The sequence below is a fragment of the Hyperolius riggenbachi genome, chromosome 4, assembly GCF_040937935.1.
Source record: "Hyperolius riggenbachi isolate aHypRig1 chromosome 4, aHypRig1.pri, whole genome shotgun sequence".
NCBI classification, from domain to species: domain Eukaryota; kingdom Metazoa; phylum Chordata; class Amphibia; order Anura; family Hyperoliidae; genus Hyperolius; species Hyperolius riggenbachi.
In genome coordinates this window covers 112,020,498-112,042,332 of record NC_090649.1, presented here as the reverse complement: position 1 = coordinate 112,042,332, position 21,835 = coordinate 112,020,498, and the positions used below count along the sequence as shown (strand labels likewise).

Below are 21,835 nucleotides of genomic sequence, written 5' to 3'. Positions count from 1 at the left end.
CCTTTAGAGCTAACATTTAAAGGGGCACTATGGTGAAAAAATGTTACATTTAAAATATGTGCAAACATACAAATAAGAAGTAATTTTTTTCCAGAGTAAAATGAGCCATAAATTACTTTTCTCCTATGTTGCTGTCACTTACAGTAGGTAGTAGAAATCTGACAGAAGCGACAGGCTTTGGATTAGCCCATCTCTTTATAGGGGATTCTCAGCAAGGCTTTTATTCTTTATAAATATATTCCCTAAAAATTATTTAAACAATGATGCTGGCCAGCTTCCCTGCTCACTACACAGTTTTTTGGCAGTTGGACAGAGCAACTGCTATTCACAAAGTGCTTTTGAAAATAAATACATCCCTGAGAATTCCCCATGAAGAGATTGACTAGTCCAAAACCTGTTGCTTCTGTCAGATTTCTACTACCTACTACTGTAAGTGACAGCAACATAGGAGAAAAGTAATTTATGGCTCATTTTACTCTGGAAAAAAGGTACTTCTTATTTGTATATGTTTGCACATATTTTAAATTGCAAAATTTACCCTTTAAAGCATACCTAATTGCCCCTTTAAAGCATACCTCACCCAGGACAAAGCTACCTAAGTTAAAGGCAGAGGAGTGTTGGTGCTGAATCCACATACCTCTGTGCATTGCCTGTTCCTCTCCTCCCCCCTCCTCCTTCTGGCTAAAGTCGAATTTTCAGACAGCAAAAGAGAGATGTGTTTCCCCTTTGCCCTCTTATTTCCTCCTTTTATGGAGAGGGAGTGAGGCAGGGTAGAGGAGCGAATGGGAGGGTGATAGGAGGGAATATTACAACAAGCCTGCCTCTCCCAATCTAAAAATTTGACTTTAGCCAGAAGTCAAAAACAAGAAGAAAAACAGACAATGTAGATTCAGCATGAACAGATGTGCTAACCTTAGTAGCTTTGCCTTTGGTCAGGTACACCTTATGTTCAGTCAATATTTTTTCAAGTCAAATCAGTAAAAGAGGCATTTTGTATGTACTTCTGATTACGTTATAATGCATACGCAGTCTTTTAAAATAGTAATGACTTGAAAGAGAAAACAAGCATTCTCCCCATATATACAGTAACTGTAATCTATACATCCGTCTAATGGACATTAATATATTGATTTGTCCATATAAAGGGGCCCATACACCTAACGATTTTCCCGCCGATATACAGCCGTTTTCGATCACAGTGATCAAAACGGCTGTGAAATCGCTGCGCACACCGCTGACAGAACGATCGATTTCCGTCCAAAATCGATTGTTCCTGTCGATTCCCAGCGACCCATCCATGCGGAAGATTTTTCTCGGTCGCCGGTGGGTCGGGAGTGCGTCGTTGGTGGCGTTCGAATGCCCGACGACCGACGCAATACAGCGGTAATACATTAGCTGCTCCAGCCGGCGCGAGTCCCCTGGTCTTCTTCTCCGCTTCGGGCTCCAGACCGTTTCTTCTCCGCTTTGGGCTCCAGAGCTACACAGAACTTCCTCTCCCGGCAGGAAGTTTAAACAGTAAAGCGCCCTCTACTGTTTAAACTTCCCCTGGACAGGAAGTTCAGTAGCCGGAGCGGAGAAGAAGACAGCGGGGACTCGCGCCGGCCGGAAATGTAATGTATGCGGGGGGGTGTATGCTGGTGCGGAAGCGGCAGCTCCACAGATTGCGATCGGTTTCAGGCTGAAATCGATTCACAATCTGTTTACAGTAAAGGTGGCCATACGATCCCTCTCTGATCAGATTCGATCAGAGAGGGATCTATCTGTTGGTCGAATCTGATGGCAAATCGACCAGTGTATGGCCATCTTAACAAGTATATTTATGGTCTCTATCACTAGCCAAAAGCATGAAACAGATGACAGTGCTTTACACCATATTATTTTTTCCTGTCAAACCATATGTAGAAGGACAATACTTTTGGTATAGATGTTCCACCAATGTATTACTCCCAGGAACCATAGTCCTATGTTCATCACGATTCATAAAGTTCCAAAGATGCAAAGCATAAGAATCACCAAATGTTGGCTCTTTGTCCCAAACCTCAAAGTAGCGTTTCCATGCTGAGTATGATATAGGATAGAGTCGTTTAATAAGCAAACATGTGATGTTTCCACAAACAGTGTCCACTGCCTCATTACCTGAAGGTGCAGGGCAATACTGGTTAAAAATACGCGTTATCAGGTTTGGTCCTTGATACCCCCATACTGCCCCCCGATAATGCCGAACAAAATCTTCCATACACTTCCATGTAAACTCCTGATGGGAAGGAAACCCAAAAGCACTATTGGCAAAATATTGACTTGATTCTTCAGCCAAGAAATATTGATGAGGTATCTTCTGAATTGAGATGATGTCAGTGTCAAAATAAATACCACCATGTTTCCAGATCAGAGCCAACCTGCATCCATCAGAACTGACATGGGTCCAATATACTTCCCGTTTTGGATCTACCTGTAAAACCGTGAAAAATGCAAGCAATCATTAGCCCTTTGCAATCAAAACACTCACTAAGAACAAGCTGGAACACTAGAAATGACAAAAACAACTAGATTGCAAATTTGTATTAAGTTTCAAAAATTGAGAATCTTGCCTTCCAAAATGGACTGCATCAATTTTGTAATGAACTAATTTGCTAGCACTGAGGTTCCCTCTTTAGAATTGGACCCTATTCTACTTACACCAATCAGCAAGCCAATAAGCACTTCATGCTCTCGAGCCTGAAAATCAAGCTGATTGGGTTGATTACTTGCTTAGTTACCATTTTCAATATATTCTAGAGAGATTTCGAAAAAAAAGTGGGCCTCTTTACATTGCCAAAACAACATGGTGTTTTGTCTCTCATTGGGCTTGATTCACAAAGCCGTGCTAATGCATAGCACGACCGTGCTATGTGTTTAGCATGCAATGTGATGCACGTGAAGGTTACGCAGGTAAAGATTTACGTGCGCGCTGATGAAGGTGTTTGCACGTTAATGCATGCACTTTGCCTCGTTAGCACGCACACGTAAATCTTTACACGCATAAACCTTCACGCGTGTCACATTGCGTGCTAAACGCATAGCACGGCGTTAGCACGGCTTTGTGAATCAAGCCCATTGTCTTTTACATTCAAATGTTACTATTGACAATTTCAAGCCAATCGGTTGGCTTTTATTACTATTGTTATATTGAAACATATTACTTTTCTGAGTCAATAAACTTTGATTTACAAAGACATTTTTTAAAATAAGAGTAAAGGAGATAAAGGAGATAACCACACAAAATTATTCAGGCAAGTTCTAAGGAGGATTGGTACTATATACACATGTTTTTCCCATCGTGCCACATTACACTTGAGCGTCCCCTTAAGACTAAACAAGATAAACTGTTTGATCTCCCCAATCATGCACACTTTTTTTTTACCTAGAGAACATAGTAAAAGCACATAAGAAAGGTCTGTCATGATAAGAAGAGCGCAAGGTGATGGATAAAGACGAGCAGACATGGAGGAGAAGAAGAAAAAGAAGAAGAGATGGAGGAGTGGGATAATGGTAGGAAAAGAGAACAAAGACACAGAAGAGGGGGATTCTTCCAGATGATCTGTAACTAACAAGAAATGCTATAAACAGTTCTAACAGCAGATGCTGTATCTGTATAGAAGTTAAACACTTTACAAACTGTTAGACCATGCTCCTGGGGCACGAGCAAGTAATGCTGCAAATTATGTGAGGTGCTAGGTGCTGGGTGCTTCCAATGGCAAAAAGGGCAATACATATCTGCTTAGGAACTTGAACAAACTTCTCAGCATGCAAACAAATCATAATGGTCAATTTGCCAGTTCCCCATTAATAACGTATGGAAACAACATTGCTTGTATATCAAGTCAAAAGTTCAAAAAAATGTATTGCTTGTTTGCAAAGCGCTCTTAAACCAAGTTACTCTCAATCCAAGGTTTTACTGTATATAGAGTTGAGCTGAAATTTTCGAAATTTCGCATTACTATAATTACGCATGCGAAATTCGCGATTACGATGCGAAATTGCGGAAGCGTAATTGCCATTAAAATCGTAATTGAAAATACCGTAAGCGTAATTTTCAATGCGAAATTTCGCGTTTCGTTCATGCCGTAATTTCGCATTAAACGCTACCGTAATTTCGCGTTAAACCGTAACGCTCCGTATAATATAAAAAAGCCGCCGACTTTAAGGGTTAATAGCAAAGCCCCCTTAAGTGCTAAGAGCCTCAAATTTGGAGAATATATTAAGGAGATCAGGAGGAATAAGAGGAAAAAATTTTTTTTCAAAAAGACCTTATAGTTTTTGAGAAAATCGATGTTAAAGTTTCAAAGGAAAAATGTAAACATTTAAAAACCCGCCGACTTTAACGGTTAATAGCAAAGCCTGCTTGAAGTTTAGGAACACCAAATTCCCAGGGTATATTAGGGGGATCAGTGGGAATAAGAGGAAATTTTTTTTTTTCAAAAAGACCTTATAGTTTTTGAGAAAATCGATTTTTAAGTTTCAAGGGCGAAAATGTCTTTTAAATTCGGAAAATGTCAGTTTTTTTTGCACAGGTAACAATAGTGTATTATTTTCATAGATTCCCCCAAGTGGGAAGAGTTTTACTTACTTCGTTCTGAGTGTGGGAAATATAAAAAAAAAACGACGTGGGGTCCCCCCTCCCAGACCTCTTTAACCCCTTGTCCCCCATGCAGGCTGGGATAGCCAGAATGCGGAGCACCTGCCACGTGGGGCTCCGCACCCTGACTAAATCAGAAGGAACCCCATTGGTCTGCTAAGGACCAATGGGGCTCCTTGGAGCCCAAATACAAAGATGCTTACAGAGCTCTGAGCTATATAGCTCAGAGCTCTGTCGGGTGCGTGCGGGACGCTAAGTCCCCGCCGCCTCCCGCTGTCCACCCCGCCTCTCCCACATGTCACCCACATGTCACCCACATGTGGGTGACATGTGGGTGACAGATGTGGGCGGGGTGGACAGCGGGAGGCGGCGGGGACTTAGCGTCCTGCACGCACCCGACAGAGCTCTGAGCTATATAGCTCAGAGCTCTGTAAGCATCTTTGTATTTGGGCTCCAAGGAGCCCCATTGGTCCTTAGCAGACCAATAGGGTTCCTTCTGATTTAAAGGAACCCCATTGGTCTGCTAAGGACCAATGGGGCTCCTTGGAGCCCAAATACAAAGATGCTTACGGAGCTCTGAGCTATATAGCTCAGAGCTCTGTCGGGTGCGTGCGGGTGCGGCGGCTGAGCGGCGAGTGGCGTCGGGTGCGGCGTAGTTACAATGTAACAAAGTTGTTACATTGTAATAACTTTGTTATATTGTAACTGATTAGTATATTTCCGAGGATATTGCGTGGGAACTGGCTTTTAAAGGGACAGGTAAGTATTAATGGTTAATTAAGAATATTAAAGGACTTTTTTCGTGGTTATGTTTTTTGTTCAATTAAAATACTTTTTCTAAGTGTCTGTGTGTTTATTTACTTTTAACTCTTAAAGGAAATGGGTAAGGGGTACAAGTACCTCTATACTCATTTCTCCTGGGAGGGGGGGTGGGCATCTGGGGGACCCCTTTTTAAAGGGGACTCCCAGATTCCACCATGAACCCCCCCCCAGGAAATCGCGGCCTCCACCTCCACCGCCCATCGGAGGTGGAGAAGAGCCCCTTGTCCTTGGATTGGACAAGGGCTCGGAGGGGGAGGGGAAAGCTTGGCTGCCCCTCCCCTTCCGAGACCCCCCAATCCATGGACCATGCGGGCTGGTATAGTCAGGGTGCGGAGCCCCACGCGGCCGGTGCTCCGCATTCTGGCTATCCCAGCCTGCATGGGGGACAAGGGGTTAAAGAGGTCTGGGAGGGGGGACCCCACGTCGGTTTTTTTTTATATTTCCCACACTCAGAACGAAGTAAGTAAAACTCTTTCCACTTGGGGGAATCTATGAAAATAATACACTATTGTTACCTGTGCAAAAAAAACTGACATTTTCCGAATTTAAAAGACATTTTCGCCCTTGAAACTTAAAAATCGATTTTCTCAAAAACTATAAGGTCTTTTTGAAAACAAAATTTTTCCTCTTATTCCCACTGATCCCCCTAATATACCCTGGGAATTTGGTGTTCCTAAACTTTAAGCAGGCTTTGCTATTAACCGTTAAAGTCGGCGGGTTTTTAAATGTTTACATTTTTCCTTTGAAACTTTAACATCGATTTTCTCAAAAACTATAAGGTCTTTTTGAAAAAAAAATTTTTCCTCTTATTCCTCCTGATCTCCTTAATATATTCTCCAAATTTGAGGCTCTTAGCACTTAAGGGGGCTTTGCTATTAACCCTTAAAGTCGGCGGCTTTTTTATATTATACGGAGCGTTACGGTTTAACGCGAAATTACGGTAGCGTTTAATGCGAAATTACGGCATGAACCCACTGCAATGCGAAAATTACGCGAAAATTGCGCTTACGCGAAATTTCGCGAAATCCTTCTTCATTACGATTATGTACTTACGGCCATGATCGTAATTACACTAATTACGCGAAATTTCGCGAAATCGTAATTAGGTCATTACGCTCATAAAGAAGTTATGCAATACTCATAAGCAAATAAGACTCAGGTGGAAGAGATGTTAAAAAATAAGTTCCTCTACATGAGAATGGAGCAGAAAAAGTGGTGTGCAATAGAACTGGACTTTACCAGACATGATTCCATGAGAAGCATTTCCCTCACTCGTTTACTTTCAAGTAACGTGCCAAATGGGTTCAGAGCTGCACAGACATCTATTGCTGAAAGGCAATGGGATGGGAAATGAGGTTCTAGAGTATACGTTTTTACTCAGCTATTGATCTATTGTGGTTTCCTCATTTACTGATAGCCATACTATTCCAGGAAAACAAAAAACATACATAAGTAGATACATACTTGTTCTCCTTACACAACATATGTATTGTACTGTCTATATTTTGATTTCAGTGAATCTTACTTATTAAATAAAGAGAAAACAGTTTCAGGAATTTTCCATTTCTACTGCCTCTGACTGAAGCCAATCCTGATGTCATTTCCTCACTTTTTTTTCTCCTTGAAACTGCACTGTCATATCTAGCTTGCTTTGTAAACACACGTGAGCACAGCATAAATCGTATGTCAGCAGCTTCACACTGAACTCTGCCGTCAGCCAATCAGTGAGGAGCAGGAATGTAAGAGGGTAGATATTGATCCTTCTTCTCCCCGGCAATGTACCAGATAGAGCCAGGCTGACTGAAATAAGATCCATTCATTGTGTGTGTTGGAAAACACACACAATGAATAGATCTACATAACCACTCCCCCTGGCAGTGCTGACATAAGGACTGTGGGAAGGGAATGAAGCATCCGTCAATCACTTTGAGAAAGCTCCGTGGGTGGGGCAAAAACATGTCAGTGGGCAGGGACCAGCACAATGAGTGCTCAAGTGGTCTCCAGTGATGGTTACTGCTGTTATACACGGAAGCTGAGATCCCTGTAAAGCATATGGATACGCTTACCACTCATGAGTGGTGCGGATGGACGGGACGGCTCTACACAAACTCCCAGGCTAGATGGAATGATAAGGATCCACAAGGTCGTAAGTTAACTTGAGCGGTGGCAAGTCACTGTACATCACGCCAGGCACAACACACGCATATACATCTCCTAATGCACCTATGAAGATCCTAAACATACTCATGGGATTTGAGCTTAACAGCATATTGCCCAAAGCATACTGCAAGTTCTGAGACGTGAGTACTATTGGATGCGCTGACTCAAGCTCATAATCTGAATAGATAGACATCTGGCACCCAACCATAAAGGAACTTTCTTCCAAGGATTGTCAGTCAGCAGGGTAGAGCAGAAAGACATCTTGAGTTGATCTTGGAACATATTATTCATTTTTTCGTGCACATGTAGCAGTACTGGTTTAATTTGTTGTAGTGGAAATATTTGATTACCAGTATAGCTCCTCTATTATTGAGTGGTACAAACTAAATTAGGGAGGATGCTCGTGTTTTCTCGATTTTTGATAAGATTTATTACAGCAAAAACATTTCTGACTATATTTAGAGGCGCCTTCTGCTGAGGCTTATTACTACTGTGACACTGTATTTGGCCTGAGAAAGTGGGCACAGACCCGCGAAACACGTTGCCAGTGCGAATTGAAGTTTGTTATACGAATTTGTCTTCATTGAGATAAGCCACCCCACACTCTTTTGATTTTTGTTGTATTTAACACAGTTTTATCATACCTTGTGTGCCTCTTTTCCCCTTTGTGTTACCCACCCTCCTTCTGGAGGGGTATTCTATTTGGTCAGGAGTTTTTACCACCTCCATAACCATCTAGAGTTTCCTTTGTGAGTACCACAATTGACATCTTCACCATTTTACCATTTTAGTTGTGTCATACTGCACCATTTGGGCTCCTGTTTACTCTGTGCTTTTTTTCCCTCCAGGGTGTTCTTTGATCACCTTATACACCTGCTTCTGGTTATATTGGAAGCCCTGAAATGCAGGGTAAGATTGTAGACTACATTATAAACACAGAACAGTGGGTAAATTCAATTTGATTTTATGGCTGACAATCCTACTTTAAGTAAATAACCAGCATCAAAGGCAATTTTTAAAACGCCTTTCCTGTTATTGCTAAAATAGTTTATAGTGCTACCTCATTATTTACTGTTATCACTTTACCTATATTGATCGAACACTAAAGTAGCCTAGATGATATCACACTAGGATATGTATAATGCCCTTAGCAACATAAATCCCCCCATGTTTGCTTCATTTTGTAGAGATGTGTGTAAATGTTTACACAAAGGGACTAGCCTTATAGAGAGAAAGATAGTTAAAATTTAACTTTTAATAAGAAATTTAAAAGAGCTACAGACACATTACTACCTATAAGGAACAAAGTGAAACAATCGGGTTGGCGGATATATGGTTGCTAGTCGTAAAGACAATCCTACCAATCTCCTATTGTATGACTATTATAAACCCCACACTAATTCCCTACATGTTTCGTTTCATAAAAATAGAAACTTTGTCTGGAGTGATTGCTATATAAAGTGCAAGAGTGCAAAGTGCTAAAATAATAAAGACATATTATACATATCACAAAGTACACATATTGGTAAGTAATATGGCCACAGGCAGCAGCCAAGAAAAGCATGACCGTTCAGGTTGCCCTTTTAATGGATGCTGGGGGAGGAGGTGCTCACATACGCCCCCCTACCTGCCAACAAGAGACCTTGCCATTGGTCACTAGATTTGTCCTTCAGGATATTGACCAATCGGGAAGTATGTCATAGCACACCATTATATTGCATATGGGGCGAAAAAAACAAGCTACAATGCCTATTTTACCTACCCGGATTCCTCTCAATACAGCCTACACCTTATGACCCATGACAAAACCCTCCTATAAGCTGGCCGGCTGAAAAAGTGAAAGACGGGTTCCTCCGTGAATAGCGCTACCCGATTGGTTATCAGGTTTGCTGGGGGTGGTTCCCGGTGCGCCAATCAGATCGCATTTGCTACAGGACTGGGCCAATAGGGAGCCACCCTGTGAACTAACCGGCTCATCCCTGCCTCCTCAGCATCTCTGAGCAGTGCATAAATTAGATGACGTCACGCTGCCGAGCGGCTGTAAGCACGTATACGCTCGGAGCGTGGTTACCACGGAAACCATTCAAACAATGTCTGTAAATGTAGCAACTGTCTAAGGACACTACCAATCCTTCCTTCTGTGTGACGTTGGTTAATGCCCTTACTGGACCTACCACTTTGTTGACCATAACATTGACTCAAAAAGTCACATTTTATTATTGTTAGGATAAATTACACTACACAAATGTAGGTGACTTACCAGAGATTTTAGTGAGGATTGTAATCTGCTAATTATGATTATGCAAAATTTCATGTACATTTTTTCAGTTACGGCCGCACCTAATTACAATTTTGAAATTCAATTGATTTTGCATAATCCTCTCATAATTTTGTATAATTACATGTCATTTCAGTCCCACTTTAGCTACTTATAACAAAGCCCCAATACATGCTATTGTCACCGAAAGGCTGTTCTGTTGCTGAACAACACAGACCCCTGACTCTCCACCTCCTAGTCTGCAACCAACATGACTGCCTATGGTGCGGCTATTCCACTTTCTCCTCTGCATCCCTAATCACACTGCCTTTCTTCAGCATCTCCGCCTTCTCTTCTGCACTCTCCGCCAGAGATGCTCGGATGTGCCTCATCCACGAATTCGGCAATCCGCGTGGTTGCAAAAAAAAATCCGCATTCGGCCCCGCCGCATGCGGATTTTCGTCCGCGTCCACGCAACCACGCGGATTTTCTGCCGTGAATGGCGTAATCACGCGTGGATTCCCGCCCGGAGGCGGATTTTCTTTTAACGTTAATAACAAAGCCCCCATACATGCTACAATCCCCCAAATTGCATGGGTTATCGAGGTGATAAGGGGCAACATAACTTCAACATAAAAAATACCCCAACATTTTTTTTTCTAGAGAAAATGGATTTTAAAGTGAAATCAACACTTTAAATGGGGCTATTAATTGGTAATAAGTGGTTTTAAAAAGGGATATATGCGTTAAGCAATCAAAGAGGTGAAGGCGAGTTCCAATGGCACTTGGCGGCGAAGGTACCGCTCGAGGAGGATGAGTGGCTGACGCCAAAAAGGCCCCAGAGAGGTTTTTGTAATTTTTTTTTTTTTTTTTTTTTTTTTTGCAGCAATTAGCAATGACATCGCAGCAGAGTTGTCAGTGGACACGGGCAGTGTGAACGCAGAGTGCAGTGGTGGTAGCGACTGAGTCAGGAGAAGGACTATGCGGGCGGTCAGTTCAGCAGCACAGAAGGACCACGGCAACATACTGGTAGTAGTAGTAGCAGCACAGCGTCATAGTGCTGGCCAAAAAATTAAATGCACCCAGTGACCCGGGCAGTGTGAACGCAGACAGAGTACATTGGTGGAAGCGACTGAGTCAGGAGGAGGAGGACAATGCGGGCGGTCAGTTCAGCAGCAGCAGCACAGAAGGACCATGGCAACATACTGGTGGTAGTAGTAGCAGCACAGCGTCATAGTGCTGGCCAAAAATTAAATGCACCCGGTGACCCGGGCAGTGTGAACGCAGACAGAGTACATTGGTGGAAGTGACTGAGTCAGGAGGAGGAGGACAATGCGGGCGGTCAGTTCAGCAGCACAGAAGGACCATGGCAACATACTGGTGGTAGTAGTAGCAGCACAGCGTCATAGTGCTGGCCAAAAAAATTAAATGCACCCGGTGACCCGGGCAGTGTGAACGCAGACAGAGTACATTGGTGGAAGCGACTGAGTCAGGAGGAGGAGGACAATGCGGGCGGTCAGTTCAGCAGCACAGAAGGACCATGGCAACATACTGGTGGTAGTAGTAGCAGCACAGCGTCATAGTGCTGGCCAAAAAATTAAATGCACCCGGTGACCCGGGCAGTGATAACGCAGACAGAGTGCATTGGCGCGAAACCCTGCCAGACATGTTGCTAGTAATGAATCACTGGATGCAGTGGGCACAGTACAAGGTCACTGAAGGATGCACCAGGCAGTGGCGGACATACGGCCGTGCAGGCCGTGCCGCCGCACGAGGCCCCCTGAAGTTCCGCTGCTTCAGGGGCCCATTAAGTATTGCAGGGTTTTTTTTTTAATTTTACCTTTTATTTTAACCTGGGGGGCCCCGACTCCTGTCCTCCCCCCTCACATCGGCCCCCTCCCCCTCATGCGATGCGGCGGGAGAGCAGAAAATACAGGAAGTCTCCGCCGGGGCTGCAGCAGACACTAGAGGCTGCTGCCGCTTGGTCTCCCGTGTCTCCAACTTTGTACACTGCTCGCTACTTCCTGGTTTAGTAGCGAGCAGTGTACAAATTTGGAGACACGGGAGACCAAGCGGCAGCAGCCTCTAGTGTCTGCTGCAGCCCCGGCGGAGACTTCCTGGATTTTCTGCTCTCCCGCCCGCCGCCGCCGCCGCCGCCGCCGCCGCCGCGCATACCGGGAGGGGGGCCCCGAGGTGAGTGAGGGAGGATAGGAGTCGGGCCCCCCACCCGGATAGCTACACACCCATCCACCCGGCTAACTACCCACCCGGATACCCGCACACTCACCCGGCTACCTACCCACCCGGATACCCACACACCCACCCGGCTACCTAACCACCCACCCAGCTACCTACCCGGCTACCTAACCACCCTGCCGGCTACCTACCCACCCGGCTACCTACCCACCCGGATACCCACACACCCACCCGGCTACCTACCCGGCTACCTAACCACCCACCCGGCTACCTACCCACCCGGCTACCTAACCACCCTGCCGGCTACCTACCCACCCACCCACCCGGCTACCTACCCGGCTACCTACCCGGCTACCTAACCACCCTGCCGGCTACCTACCCACCCACCCGGCTACCTACCCACCCGGATACCCACACACCCACCCGGCTACCTACCCGGCTACCTAACCACCCACCCGGCTACCTACCCACCCGGCTACCTACCCGGCTACCTAACCACCCTGCCGGCTACCTACCCACCCACCCACCCGGCTACCTACCCGGCTACCTAACCACCCTGCCGGCTACCTACCCACCCACCCGGCTACCTACCCACCCGGCTACCTAACCACCCACCCGGCTACCTACCCACCCGGCTACCTACCCGGCTACCTAACCACCCACCCGACTACCTACCCACCCGGCTACCCACCCACCCGGCTACCTAACCACCCACACATCTACGCACTCACTCGGCTACCTACCCACCCGGCTACCTAACCACCCACCCGTCTACCCACCCGGCTACCTACCCACCCAGCTACCTAACCACCCTGCCGGCTACCTACCCACCTACCCGGATACCTACCCACCCACCCGGCTACCTACCCACCCAGCTACCTACCCGGCTACCTAACCACCCACCCGGCTACCCACCCGGCTACCTAACCACCCACACATCTACCCACCCACCCGGCTACCTAACCACCCACCCGGCTACCTACCCACCCGGCTACCTAACCACCCACCCGTCTACCTACCCACCCAGCTACCTAACCACCCTGCCGGCTACCTACCCACCCGGCTACCTACCCACCCGGCTACCTACCTACCCACCCGGCTACCTACCCACCCGGCTACCTACCCACCTGGCTACCCACCCACCCGGCTACCCAACCACTCACCCGGCTACCTAACCACCCACCCGGCTACCTACCCGGCTACCTAACCACCCACCCGGCTACCTACACACCCACCCGGCTACCTACCCACCCACCAGGCTACCTACCTACCTACCCACCCGGCTACCTACCAACCCACCAGGCTACCTACCTAAAGACCCACCAGGCTACCTACCCACCCACCCAGCTACCTAACCACCCACCTACCCACCCACCAGGCTACCCACCCACCAGGCTACCCACCCACCCGGCTACCCAGCCACCCACCAGGCTACTTACCCACCCGGCTAAGGGCTGCCTACCTACCTACCCACCAGGCTACCTATCCACCCAACCACCCATGGGAGCTGCGCGCTGGATGGAGGCTGGGACAGGAGGTCTGCTGCTGCAGGTGAGTAAATGGTTTTTTTTATTATTTATTTTAGCAGGTGTATGTTCTGGGCAGGTCTGCCACATGATTGCGTGTATGTTCTGGGCAGGTCTGCCACATGATTGCATGTATGTTCTGGGCAAATTTGCTACATGATTGCGTGTATGTTCTGGGCAGGTCTGCCACATGATTGCATGTATGTTCTGGGCAAATTTGCTACATGATTGCATGTGTTTTCTGGGCATATCTGCCGACATGATTGCACGTATTTTCTGGGCATATCTGCCGACATGATTGCGCGTATTTTCTGGGCATATCTGCCGACATGATTGCGCGTATTTTCTGGGCATATCTGCCGACATGATTGCGCGTATTTTCTGGGCATATCTGCCGACATGATTGCGCGTATTTTCTGGGCATATCTGCCGACATGATTGCGCGTATTTTCTGGGCATATCTGCCGACATGATTGCGCGTATTTTCTGGGCATATCTGCCGACATGATTGGGCATATCTGCCGACATGATTGCGCGTATTTTCTGGGCATATCTGCCGACATGATTGCGCGTATTTTCTGGGCATATCTGCCGACATGATTGCGCGTATTTTCTGGGCATATCTGCCGACATGATTGCGCGTATTTTCTGGGCATATCTGCCGACATGATTGCGCGTATTTTCTGGGCATATCTGCCGACATGATTGCGCGTATTTTCTGGGCATATCTGCCGACATGATTGCGCGTATTTTCTGGGCATATCTGCCGACATGATTGGGCATATCTGCCGACATGATTGCGCGTATTTTCTGGGCATATCTGCCGACATCATTGCACGTATTTTCTGGGCAAATCTGCTCACATTATGTGTATTTTCTGGGGAAAGGGTCACCAAAACCTGGGCCCACTGTCTTTGCGTTGCACTTTTCAAGGGAACCTGAGGTGAGAATAATATTGAGGCTGCCATATTTCTCTCCTTTTAAGCAATACCAGTTGCCTGGTTGCCGTTCTGGTCCTCTGCCTCTTATTCTTTCAACCATAGACCCTGAACAAGCATGCAGCAGGTCAGGGGTTTCTGACAATATTGTCAGAACTGAGAAGATTAAGCTGCATGCTTGTTGCTGGTGTAATTCAGTTTATTACTGCAGCCAAATAGATCAGCAGGGCCGCCAGGCAACTAGTATTGTTTAAAAGGAAATAAATATGGCAGCCTCCATATCACTCTCACCCCGGGATCACTTTAAATTACAGTTAGCTCCGCCCTTATCTGGTCATTGCCACGCCCATTTTTTGCCGCGACGCTAAGCGCCGCAGGTTCTATCCACACCCATTTTTGCTGCGGCGTGCTTCGCGCGTCGTAGGTTATAGCCACGCCCATTTTTTGGCGCGGCGCGCTTTGCGCGCCGCAGGTCAGGGGGGCCCACAATTGATATTTTGCACAGGGGCCCACTGCTGCCTGTGTCCGCCACTGGCACCAGGCACAGTACAACGGCACTGAAGGATGCAGTGGGCACAGTACAAGGTCACTGAAGGATGCAGTGGGCACAGCAGTGGGCACTGGATATACAACTAGGTCACTGAAGGATGCAGTGGGCACAGTACAAGGTCACTGAAGGATGCAGTGGGCACAGCAGTGGGCACTGGATATACAACTAGGTCACTGAAGGATGCAGTGGGCACAGTACAAGGTCACTGAAGGATGCAGTGGGCACAACAGTGGGCACTGGATATACAACTAGGTCACTGAAGGATGCAGTGGGCACAGTACAAGGTCACTGAAGGATGCAGTGGGCACAGCAGTGGGCACTGGATATACAACTAGGTCACTGAAGGATGCAGTGGGCACAGTACAAGGTCACTGAAGGATGCAGTGGGCACAGCAGTGGGCACTGGATATACAACTAGGTCACTGAAGGATGCAGTGGGCACACAAGGATGTCACACTGTGTAATGAGATGCTTATATGCCAGCGAGCGAGCAGTGGGCACTGGGCACGGCACAAGGTCACTGACAGAATGAATGAACAGCGCTGGCAGAGAGTGGTGGCGCCGGCGGTGTGACTGGCTGCCTGCAAATAGTACAAGTGTATAACTGTCACTGGAATATACAAGTGAACACTGCAGTTGCACTAACCTGGCTGCCTGCACTACACACAGATAATCCCCACTCCCACTACACTGACTACACTGCAGCACTGAACCTGCCTGCACTACACACAGTTAAATAATCACTAGACTCCCACACTCCCACTACACTACACTGACTACAACTAACTACAGCAATCACTCACTGACTAGTTAAGTGTGTACAGTATAAGAGCAGTGTTAGCAAAAAAAACGCTTTGTTTTTAACACAATAAATGCACTTGCTTAAACAACAATGGCCTGGAGATAATCCTCTCAGCACCACAGTCTAGCAAGGACAGAGCTTTTCCATCATGGCCGCCGCTTTATATTCAGGAGGGGAGGGCATAGCTCCCCTCCTGTGATTGGTTGCTAGGGCCTGGCTGGGGCCCTCTTGTTGGCCTGCAATGTGTCACTTCCGCATAGTTTGACGCATTTCCGCTAACCACGACTTCAGCGCCGGGTTCACGAGCGTGAATGCGGATTTCTGTCCGCATTCACGCGAAGCCGAAGCAGATTTTCGTGGTTGAAAATCTATTCACGGCTTAGCGTGTCCGAGGCAGAATGCGTCAAAATGGTCGTGAATCCACGCGTAAGCGTGATCACGACCTGGCGGTGAGCACCACTGCTCTCCGCCACTTTTTGCAACTCTGACACTAATACCACTCCGAATGTTATCGTACTGTGTATGCTGCTAGCCTGTTTAATTGTAGCTGTAAACGTACTGTATTGTTAATTGTTGTCAGTATATGTAATTGTAGCCGTGTATGTAACATGTACAGCTGTTGTACTTTGCCTAAGCCATGTGTACCACAAGCAATTCCGAGTACGGCTCCATCGTACTTGGCGAATAAATCCTTCTTGATTCTTGATTGTTAGAACCAGAGCCGCACACCTCCTAGATTATGTTCCCTTGGCCAGGAGCATTTGGTGCGTGCACAGCAGGGGAGGACTGGCCAGGGGGGAAGGGGGGATATTTCCCCCCAGGCTGCCTCTAATTTAATGATTTAGGGCTGGCCTATCTACCAACCAAACCATTTTGATAATTATTATCGAATCAGATGAAAATCTGTGGTGCCACAAGCATGCCCAATCAACGTTCCTACCGTACGTACCTAGCATTAATCGTGAGCATCACATTTGAACATGATGCTTTTTATTTTGAAGGACAGCTAAAGCGAGAGGTACCTTTTATATGGAGGCTGCCATATTTATTTCCTTTTAAACAATACCAGTTACCTGGCAGGCATGCTTATGTTACATACTTGTTCCAACCTTGCAGTCAGAGGATCATGGCTAGGATCAGTCAATGAGATGCAAATTATTTCAAATTTATACATGATTATGCAAATTTTGTATGCAAATATTTGCAGCTTGAAAATGAACCAATCTAATCCTGCTAAGGTATAATTCAGTTAGTACATTTTCAAGATGCATAATTTGCATAATCATACATCAACTCTAAATTATTTGCACCTCATTGACCATCCCTAATCATCAGCACAGCCAGGTGATTACTGTAGTATTTTCATACCTTTGTATCAGTGGCTGTACCCACATATCTCTTGTAACAATGCTGGCATCAACATCTCGCACCTGGTAGGATCCTAAGTATGTGGCTAGCCCTACAGTATTGGGCTGCCTTCAGGGACATCCAGTCCCATTTTTGTATAGCTTGTAATTTAACTTGTACTATGTTTTTTCTTTTTGTTTTTTGTTTCATCTCACTGAACAGTGGCACCATTGGTCGCAGTGTCCATGTTTTAACTATGTTACTATATGAAGCCAATCCAGAATGTGCAATAAAGATGTAAAACAAGAAAATGTGAATTGGAAATCATTTACTTCCTTGTATTATGTTTATAGGGAGAAACTATTTCCCTATGAGTATTTTTGGTTTGATCAGCAACCAGCCATTCAGCACACTTATCAGGTGTGAGTTTGCAGTACAGTAATGTGGTGTTTTTGTGTGCTCAGTAGACTTGGGCCATATGAGCCTATGATGTCATCACTTCTAGTGGCTCCAGGTACAGTATAATCACGTTATAATAAACTCAGGTATAGTAAACTGCCTCTCCAGCATCTGTATGGTAGCACGTTGGTGGAGGCGCCCTTAAAACTTATTAAAAGTATCACAGTACTGTAATAGGTAAATAAAGAAGGTCTCTTACCTCGTAAGAAGACTCACACTGGTGAAAAAAGGAGTCTTTATTACAAAAATAAACAGTTATGCTGCATTTCAGGAACACTGATCTAGGCTATTAACTTTTCTCTTGTTTTCTCTGTCTCCACAACTCCCCTACGCAAATCCCTTCATTGGCTTCCAATTCACTTCAGAATCAGCTTCAAGATCCTATGTTTGGCCTACAAATCCTTACACAAGTCCTGCCCAACCTACATCTCTGACCTGGTCAGCAGATATACACCTGGCCGCCCACTTCGCTCCTCCAACGACCTCCTCTTAACCACCCCACTCCCATGCCAGACTGCAGGACTTCAGTAGAGCTGCCCCTATCCGGTGGAACTCTCTCCCGCTGCCCATCAGGCTCGCTCCCACCTTCAACACCTTCAAAAAAGCACTCAAAACTCACTTCTTCAAGGAGGCCTACATCAACTCAACACTACCCTAATCCTTTCTGCCAATAACTTCTTGATGCACCCCCTCCTTTTGTGTCACCAGCCCCTCCCTCTAGATTGTAAGCCTTTGGCAGGGCCCTCTCCCCTTGTGTATCATACTTGACTGTGTGCACTTTACCCAGAATTTGGAACTGGTAATTTTTTACCACTACCACTCCAGTTTATGATCTGGCATTGTACTATTATCTGCATTGTGTTGCGTATCTTATTGCTATTACCTGTATTGTTGTATCTATGGTCTGTTACCTGTATTGTTCTGTCACCCCTGTTATCATTGTCTGTAATCCTATTTATTGTACAGCGCTGCGTAATATGTTGGCGCTATATAAATCTAATAAATAATAATAATAATAACGTTTTGACTGATTTGTGGTGGAAATTAGTTGAATGTATTGATCTGAGATGCTGGGAAATCTCAGGTTGATGTGGGCGATCAAGTACAATAATCATGAATGATGAACGCGAAGGAAACCCCAGCCGTTGTCTCTCAAAATGTATTATGTGCTCCCCGTTGCCAGTGTATTAAACTTTACCCGTCATGCTGTCCCTCAGATGTCCTTGCTGTATTTCTGCATTGGCACCCCACGTGACTACAGGCATATTGCACATGGGGCGCGTGTGTGACATCATTTGGGCTGGGGCTGCCATGAAAATGGGCCTCTAGTTTGTGGTTTCCCTCCTGGCCAAAAGGTCTCAGTCCTCCCCTGGTGCACAGTGCACCTGCAGCTTTCAGAGGGGCATAATGCTGAAAGAAAATGAGTGGAAAGGCAGCAAGAGACCAGGACAACTACAGGTGGCTGGAAAAAGCCTCAGGTAAATTAAACTGGGCACCTTAGAGTCCCTTTAGGTCCCGTTTAAAGTGTGCAAAATGTAATTTTACAGAGTTTTAAAAAAAAATGTTTTCTTTTTTTCTCCTATCAAATCTACAAGATATTTTTGATAACCATTTTTCCTAAATTTTGCATTGCAATTTTGCATTGTAATTGCAAATTATGATGCAAAATTATGACTATGCCAAATTAGTGCTTATCACTACAAGAAATGTTCCAAGAATTGGTAAAGAATAAGATATTTGGTCATAATCACCTTTGTTCAACGGAGTACAAGATAGTTGTATTGAGAAAGATAAGCAATGGTTAGTATGAATGAGCAATGATTAGTATTCTTGTATGACTTGTATGACTACAATTATGTTGAATCATGTCTCTTTTTTTGTTTTTGCTAAAATCTTTCAATACAACTATCATTTTAAATAAAAACACCTTTCTTTGTAGCAGAGAAAGAACAGAAGATGAGAGATATCAACATAGAAGCTTTTCATTGCCAGCCTTACCTTTTTGTACCATGAAAGAAGTGGCGTATCCTTGAAAACCTCCTCCATTCTCAGGGGAAAGACGTAGACATTCTTCAAAGAGGACAGGGCTGGCAGATATTTCCTTACAGCATCTTCTGAATCAGTATCATTCAGGCCTTTCATGAAATAGACCACTGGCCTGTCCTTATACACTCTTGCAGCTGACTCTACGGCACATAACACCAGAGAAGGTGGCTGCATCCTGTCTGTGGTCTCCACAAATATAACTCCATTTTCTCCTCTTAAAACATCAAATGGGTTTAAATATTTGGAGGCAATATTTGATGTGTTATCCTTTCCTTGGCCTTCAATATGCATTTTAATTGTTGTGTTTAGAGCCAAATTTAATTTTGACTTTAAAGCATTAAATACATTATCCTCTGACAATGTTAGGTATTGCATAGTTGTTTCCTTTAATTCAGCTCTGTACAAGTAAGCTAAAACTATCAAAATAACCATGAAAACTAGTATTTTGAGGCATCTCTGCATTTTTTACAATGTAGAATTGTTGTCACACTGGAAAACAAAGACAAAAAAAATTATTGTTTTGACAAACTAATGGATGCAACTACAGAAAAGTTCCTTTAAAGAGAACCCGAGGTGGGTTTGAAGAATATTATCTGCATACAGAGGCTGGATCTGCCTATACAGCCCAGTCTCTGTTGCTATCCCAAACCCACCTAAGGTCCCCCTGCACTCTGCAATCCCTCATAAATCACAGCCACGCTGCTGACAAACAGCTTGTCAGAGCTGGCTGTGTTTATCTCTGTAGTGTCAGTCTGCTGCTCTCTCCGCCTCCTGCAGAACTCCAGTCCCCGCCTGCATCCCTTCCCTCCCTGCTGATTGGAGGGAAGGGACGTGGGCAGGGACCGGAGCTATGCAGGAGGCGGAGAGAGCAGCTGAGACTGACACTACAGATGTAAACACAGCCTCACAGCACGGCTGTGATTTATGAGGGATTGCAGAGTGCAGGGGGACCTTAGTGGGGTTTGGTATAGCAACAGAGGCTGGGCTGTATAGGCACATCCAGCCTCTGTATGCAGATAACATTTTTTAAACACACCTCGGGTTCTCTTTAATTCTCAACTAAGGCAACAGGAACTAAACTGCATGCCTCAGGGATAACGGGGAGTTTGTTTCGGGTGGGTTTTGAGGGTTTTAACCACTTGAGGACCCACGCTTTACCCCCCCTTAAGGACCAGCGCTGTATTCTGTGATCTGTGCTGGGTGGGTTTTGCAGCCCCCAGCACAGATCATGTAGCAGGCAGAGCGACCAGATCGCCCCCCTTTTTTCCCCCCTATGGGGATGATGTGCAGGGGGGGTCTGATCGCTCCTGCTGGCTGAGGTTTGCGAGGGGGGGGCACCTCAAAACCCCCCTCCGTGGCGACATTCCCCCCCTCCCTCTCCTACCTCCCTTCGGAGATCAGAGGCTGCACAGGAACGGATCTGTCCTGTGCAGCCTCTAACAGGCTCCTGCCTGTCATGTGACAGCGATCCCCGGCCGCTGATTGGCCAGGGATCGCTGATCTAGTACAACGCTGCTACTGTTGTAAACAAAACAGATTATTTCCGCTTGTGTTTACATTTAGCCTGCGAGCCGCGATTGGCGGCCCACAGGCTATTCACGGAGCCCCCCGCTGTGAATTGACAGGAAGCAGCCGCTCGCGCAAGCGGCTGCTTCCTGATTAATTAGCCTGCAGCCGGCGACGCAGAACTGCGTCGCTGGTCCTGCAGCTGCCACTTTGCCGACGCGCGGTATGAGTGCGCGGTCGGCAAGTGGTTAAAATACTTCCCGAGCCACCAGCGATTTGTAGCATGCTTACTGCATAATCTAGCAGGCTCCTAGAGGCTTCCGGCATCCGTGCATGGAAGTCGACGTGTCACCTGGTGCGGGTCAGGTGACTTGCTGGCATGCACAAGGGAAGCTGGAAAGCCACTAAAAGCCTGCTAGTTACTGCAGGAAGGCTGATAGATGTCGCTGGAGGCTAAAGCTGTCCACTAACTGTCCAATTTCTAGCGAAAAATTGTTCGAGCGATCAGAAATTCTGATCGGATTGGTTGTAAATAATCTCCATTGGTGGACACAATCAATTATAAACGAGTGAAAAAAATGTCACCCGAATGAATTTTCGTCGAACGAAAA

At 45.9% G+C, this 21,835-nt stretch overlaps 1 protein-coding gene across 1 annotated transcript; it reads right to left on the bottom strand.

Moving 5' to 3' along the window:
- Positions 1 to 1,864: 1,864 nt before the first annotated feature.
- Positions 1,865 to 20,180, bottom strand: LOC137504691 (alpha-1,4-N-acetylglucosaminyltransferase-like). Its single transcript, XM_068233275.1, has 2 exons — positions 19,671 to 20,180; positions 1,865 to 2,449 (listed from the first exon to the last, which is right to left on the bottom strand). Exons 1-2 carry the CDS (start codon positions 20,178 to 20,180, stop codon positions 1,865 to 1,867), a joined length of 1,095 nt encoding a protein of 364 aa, XP_068089376.1.
- Positions 20,181 to 21,835: the final 1,655 nt, after the last annotated feature.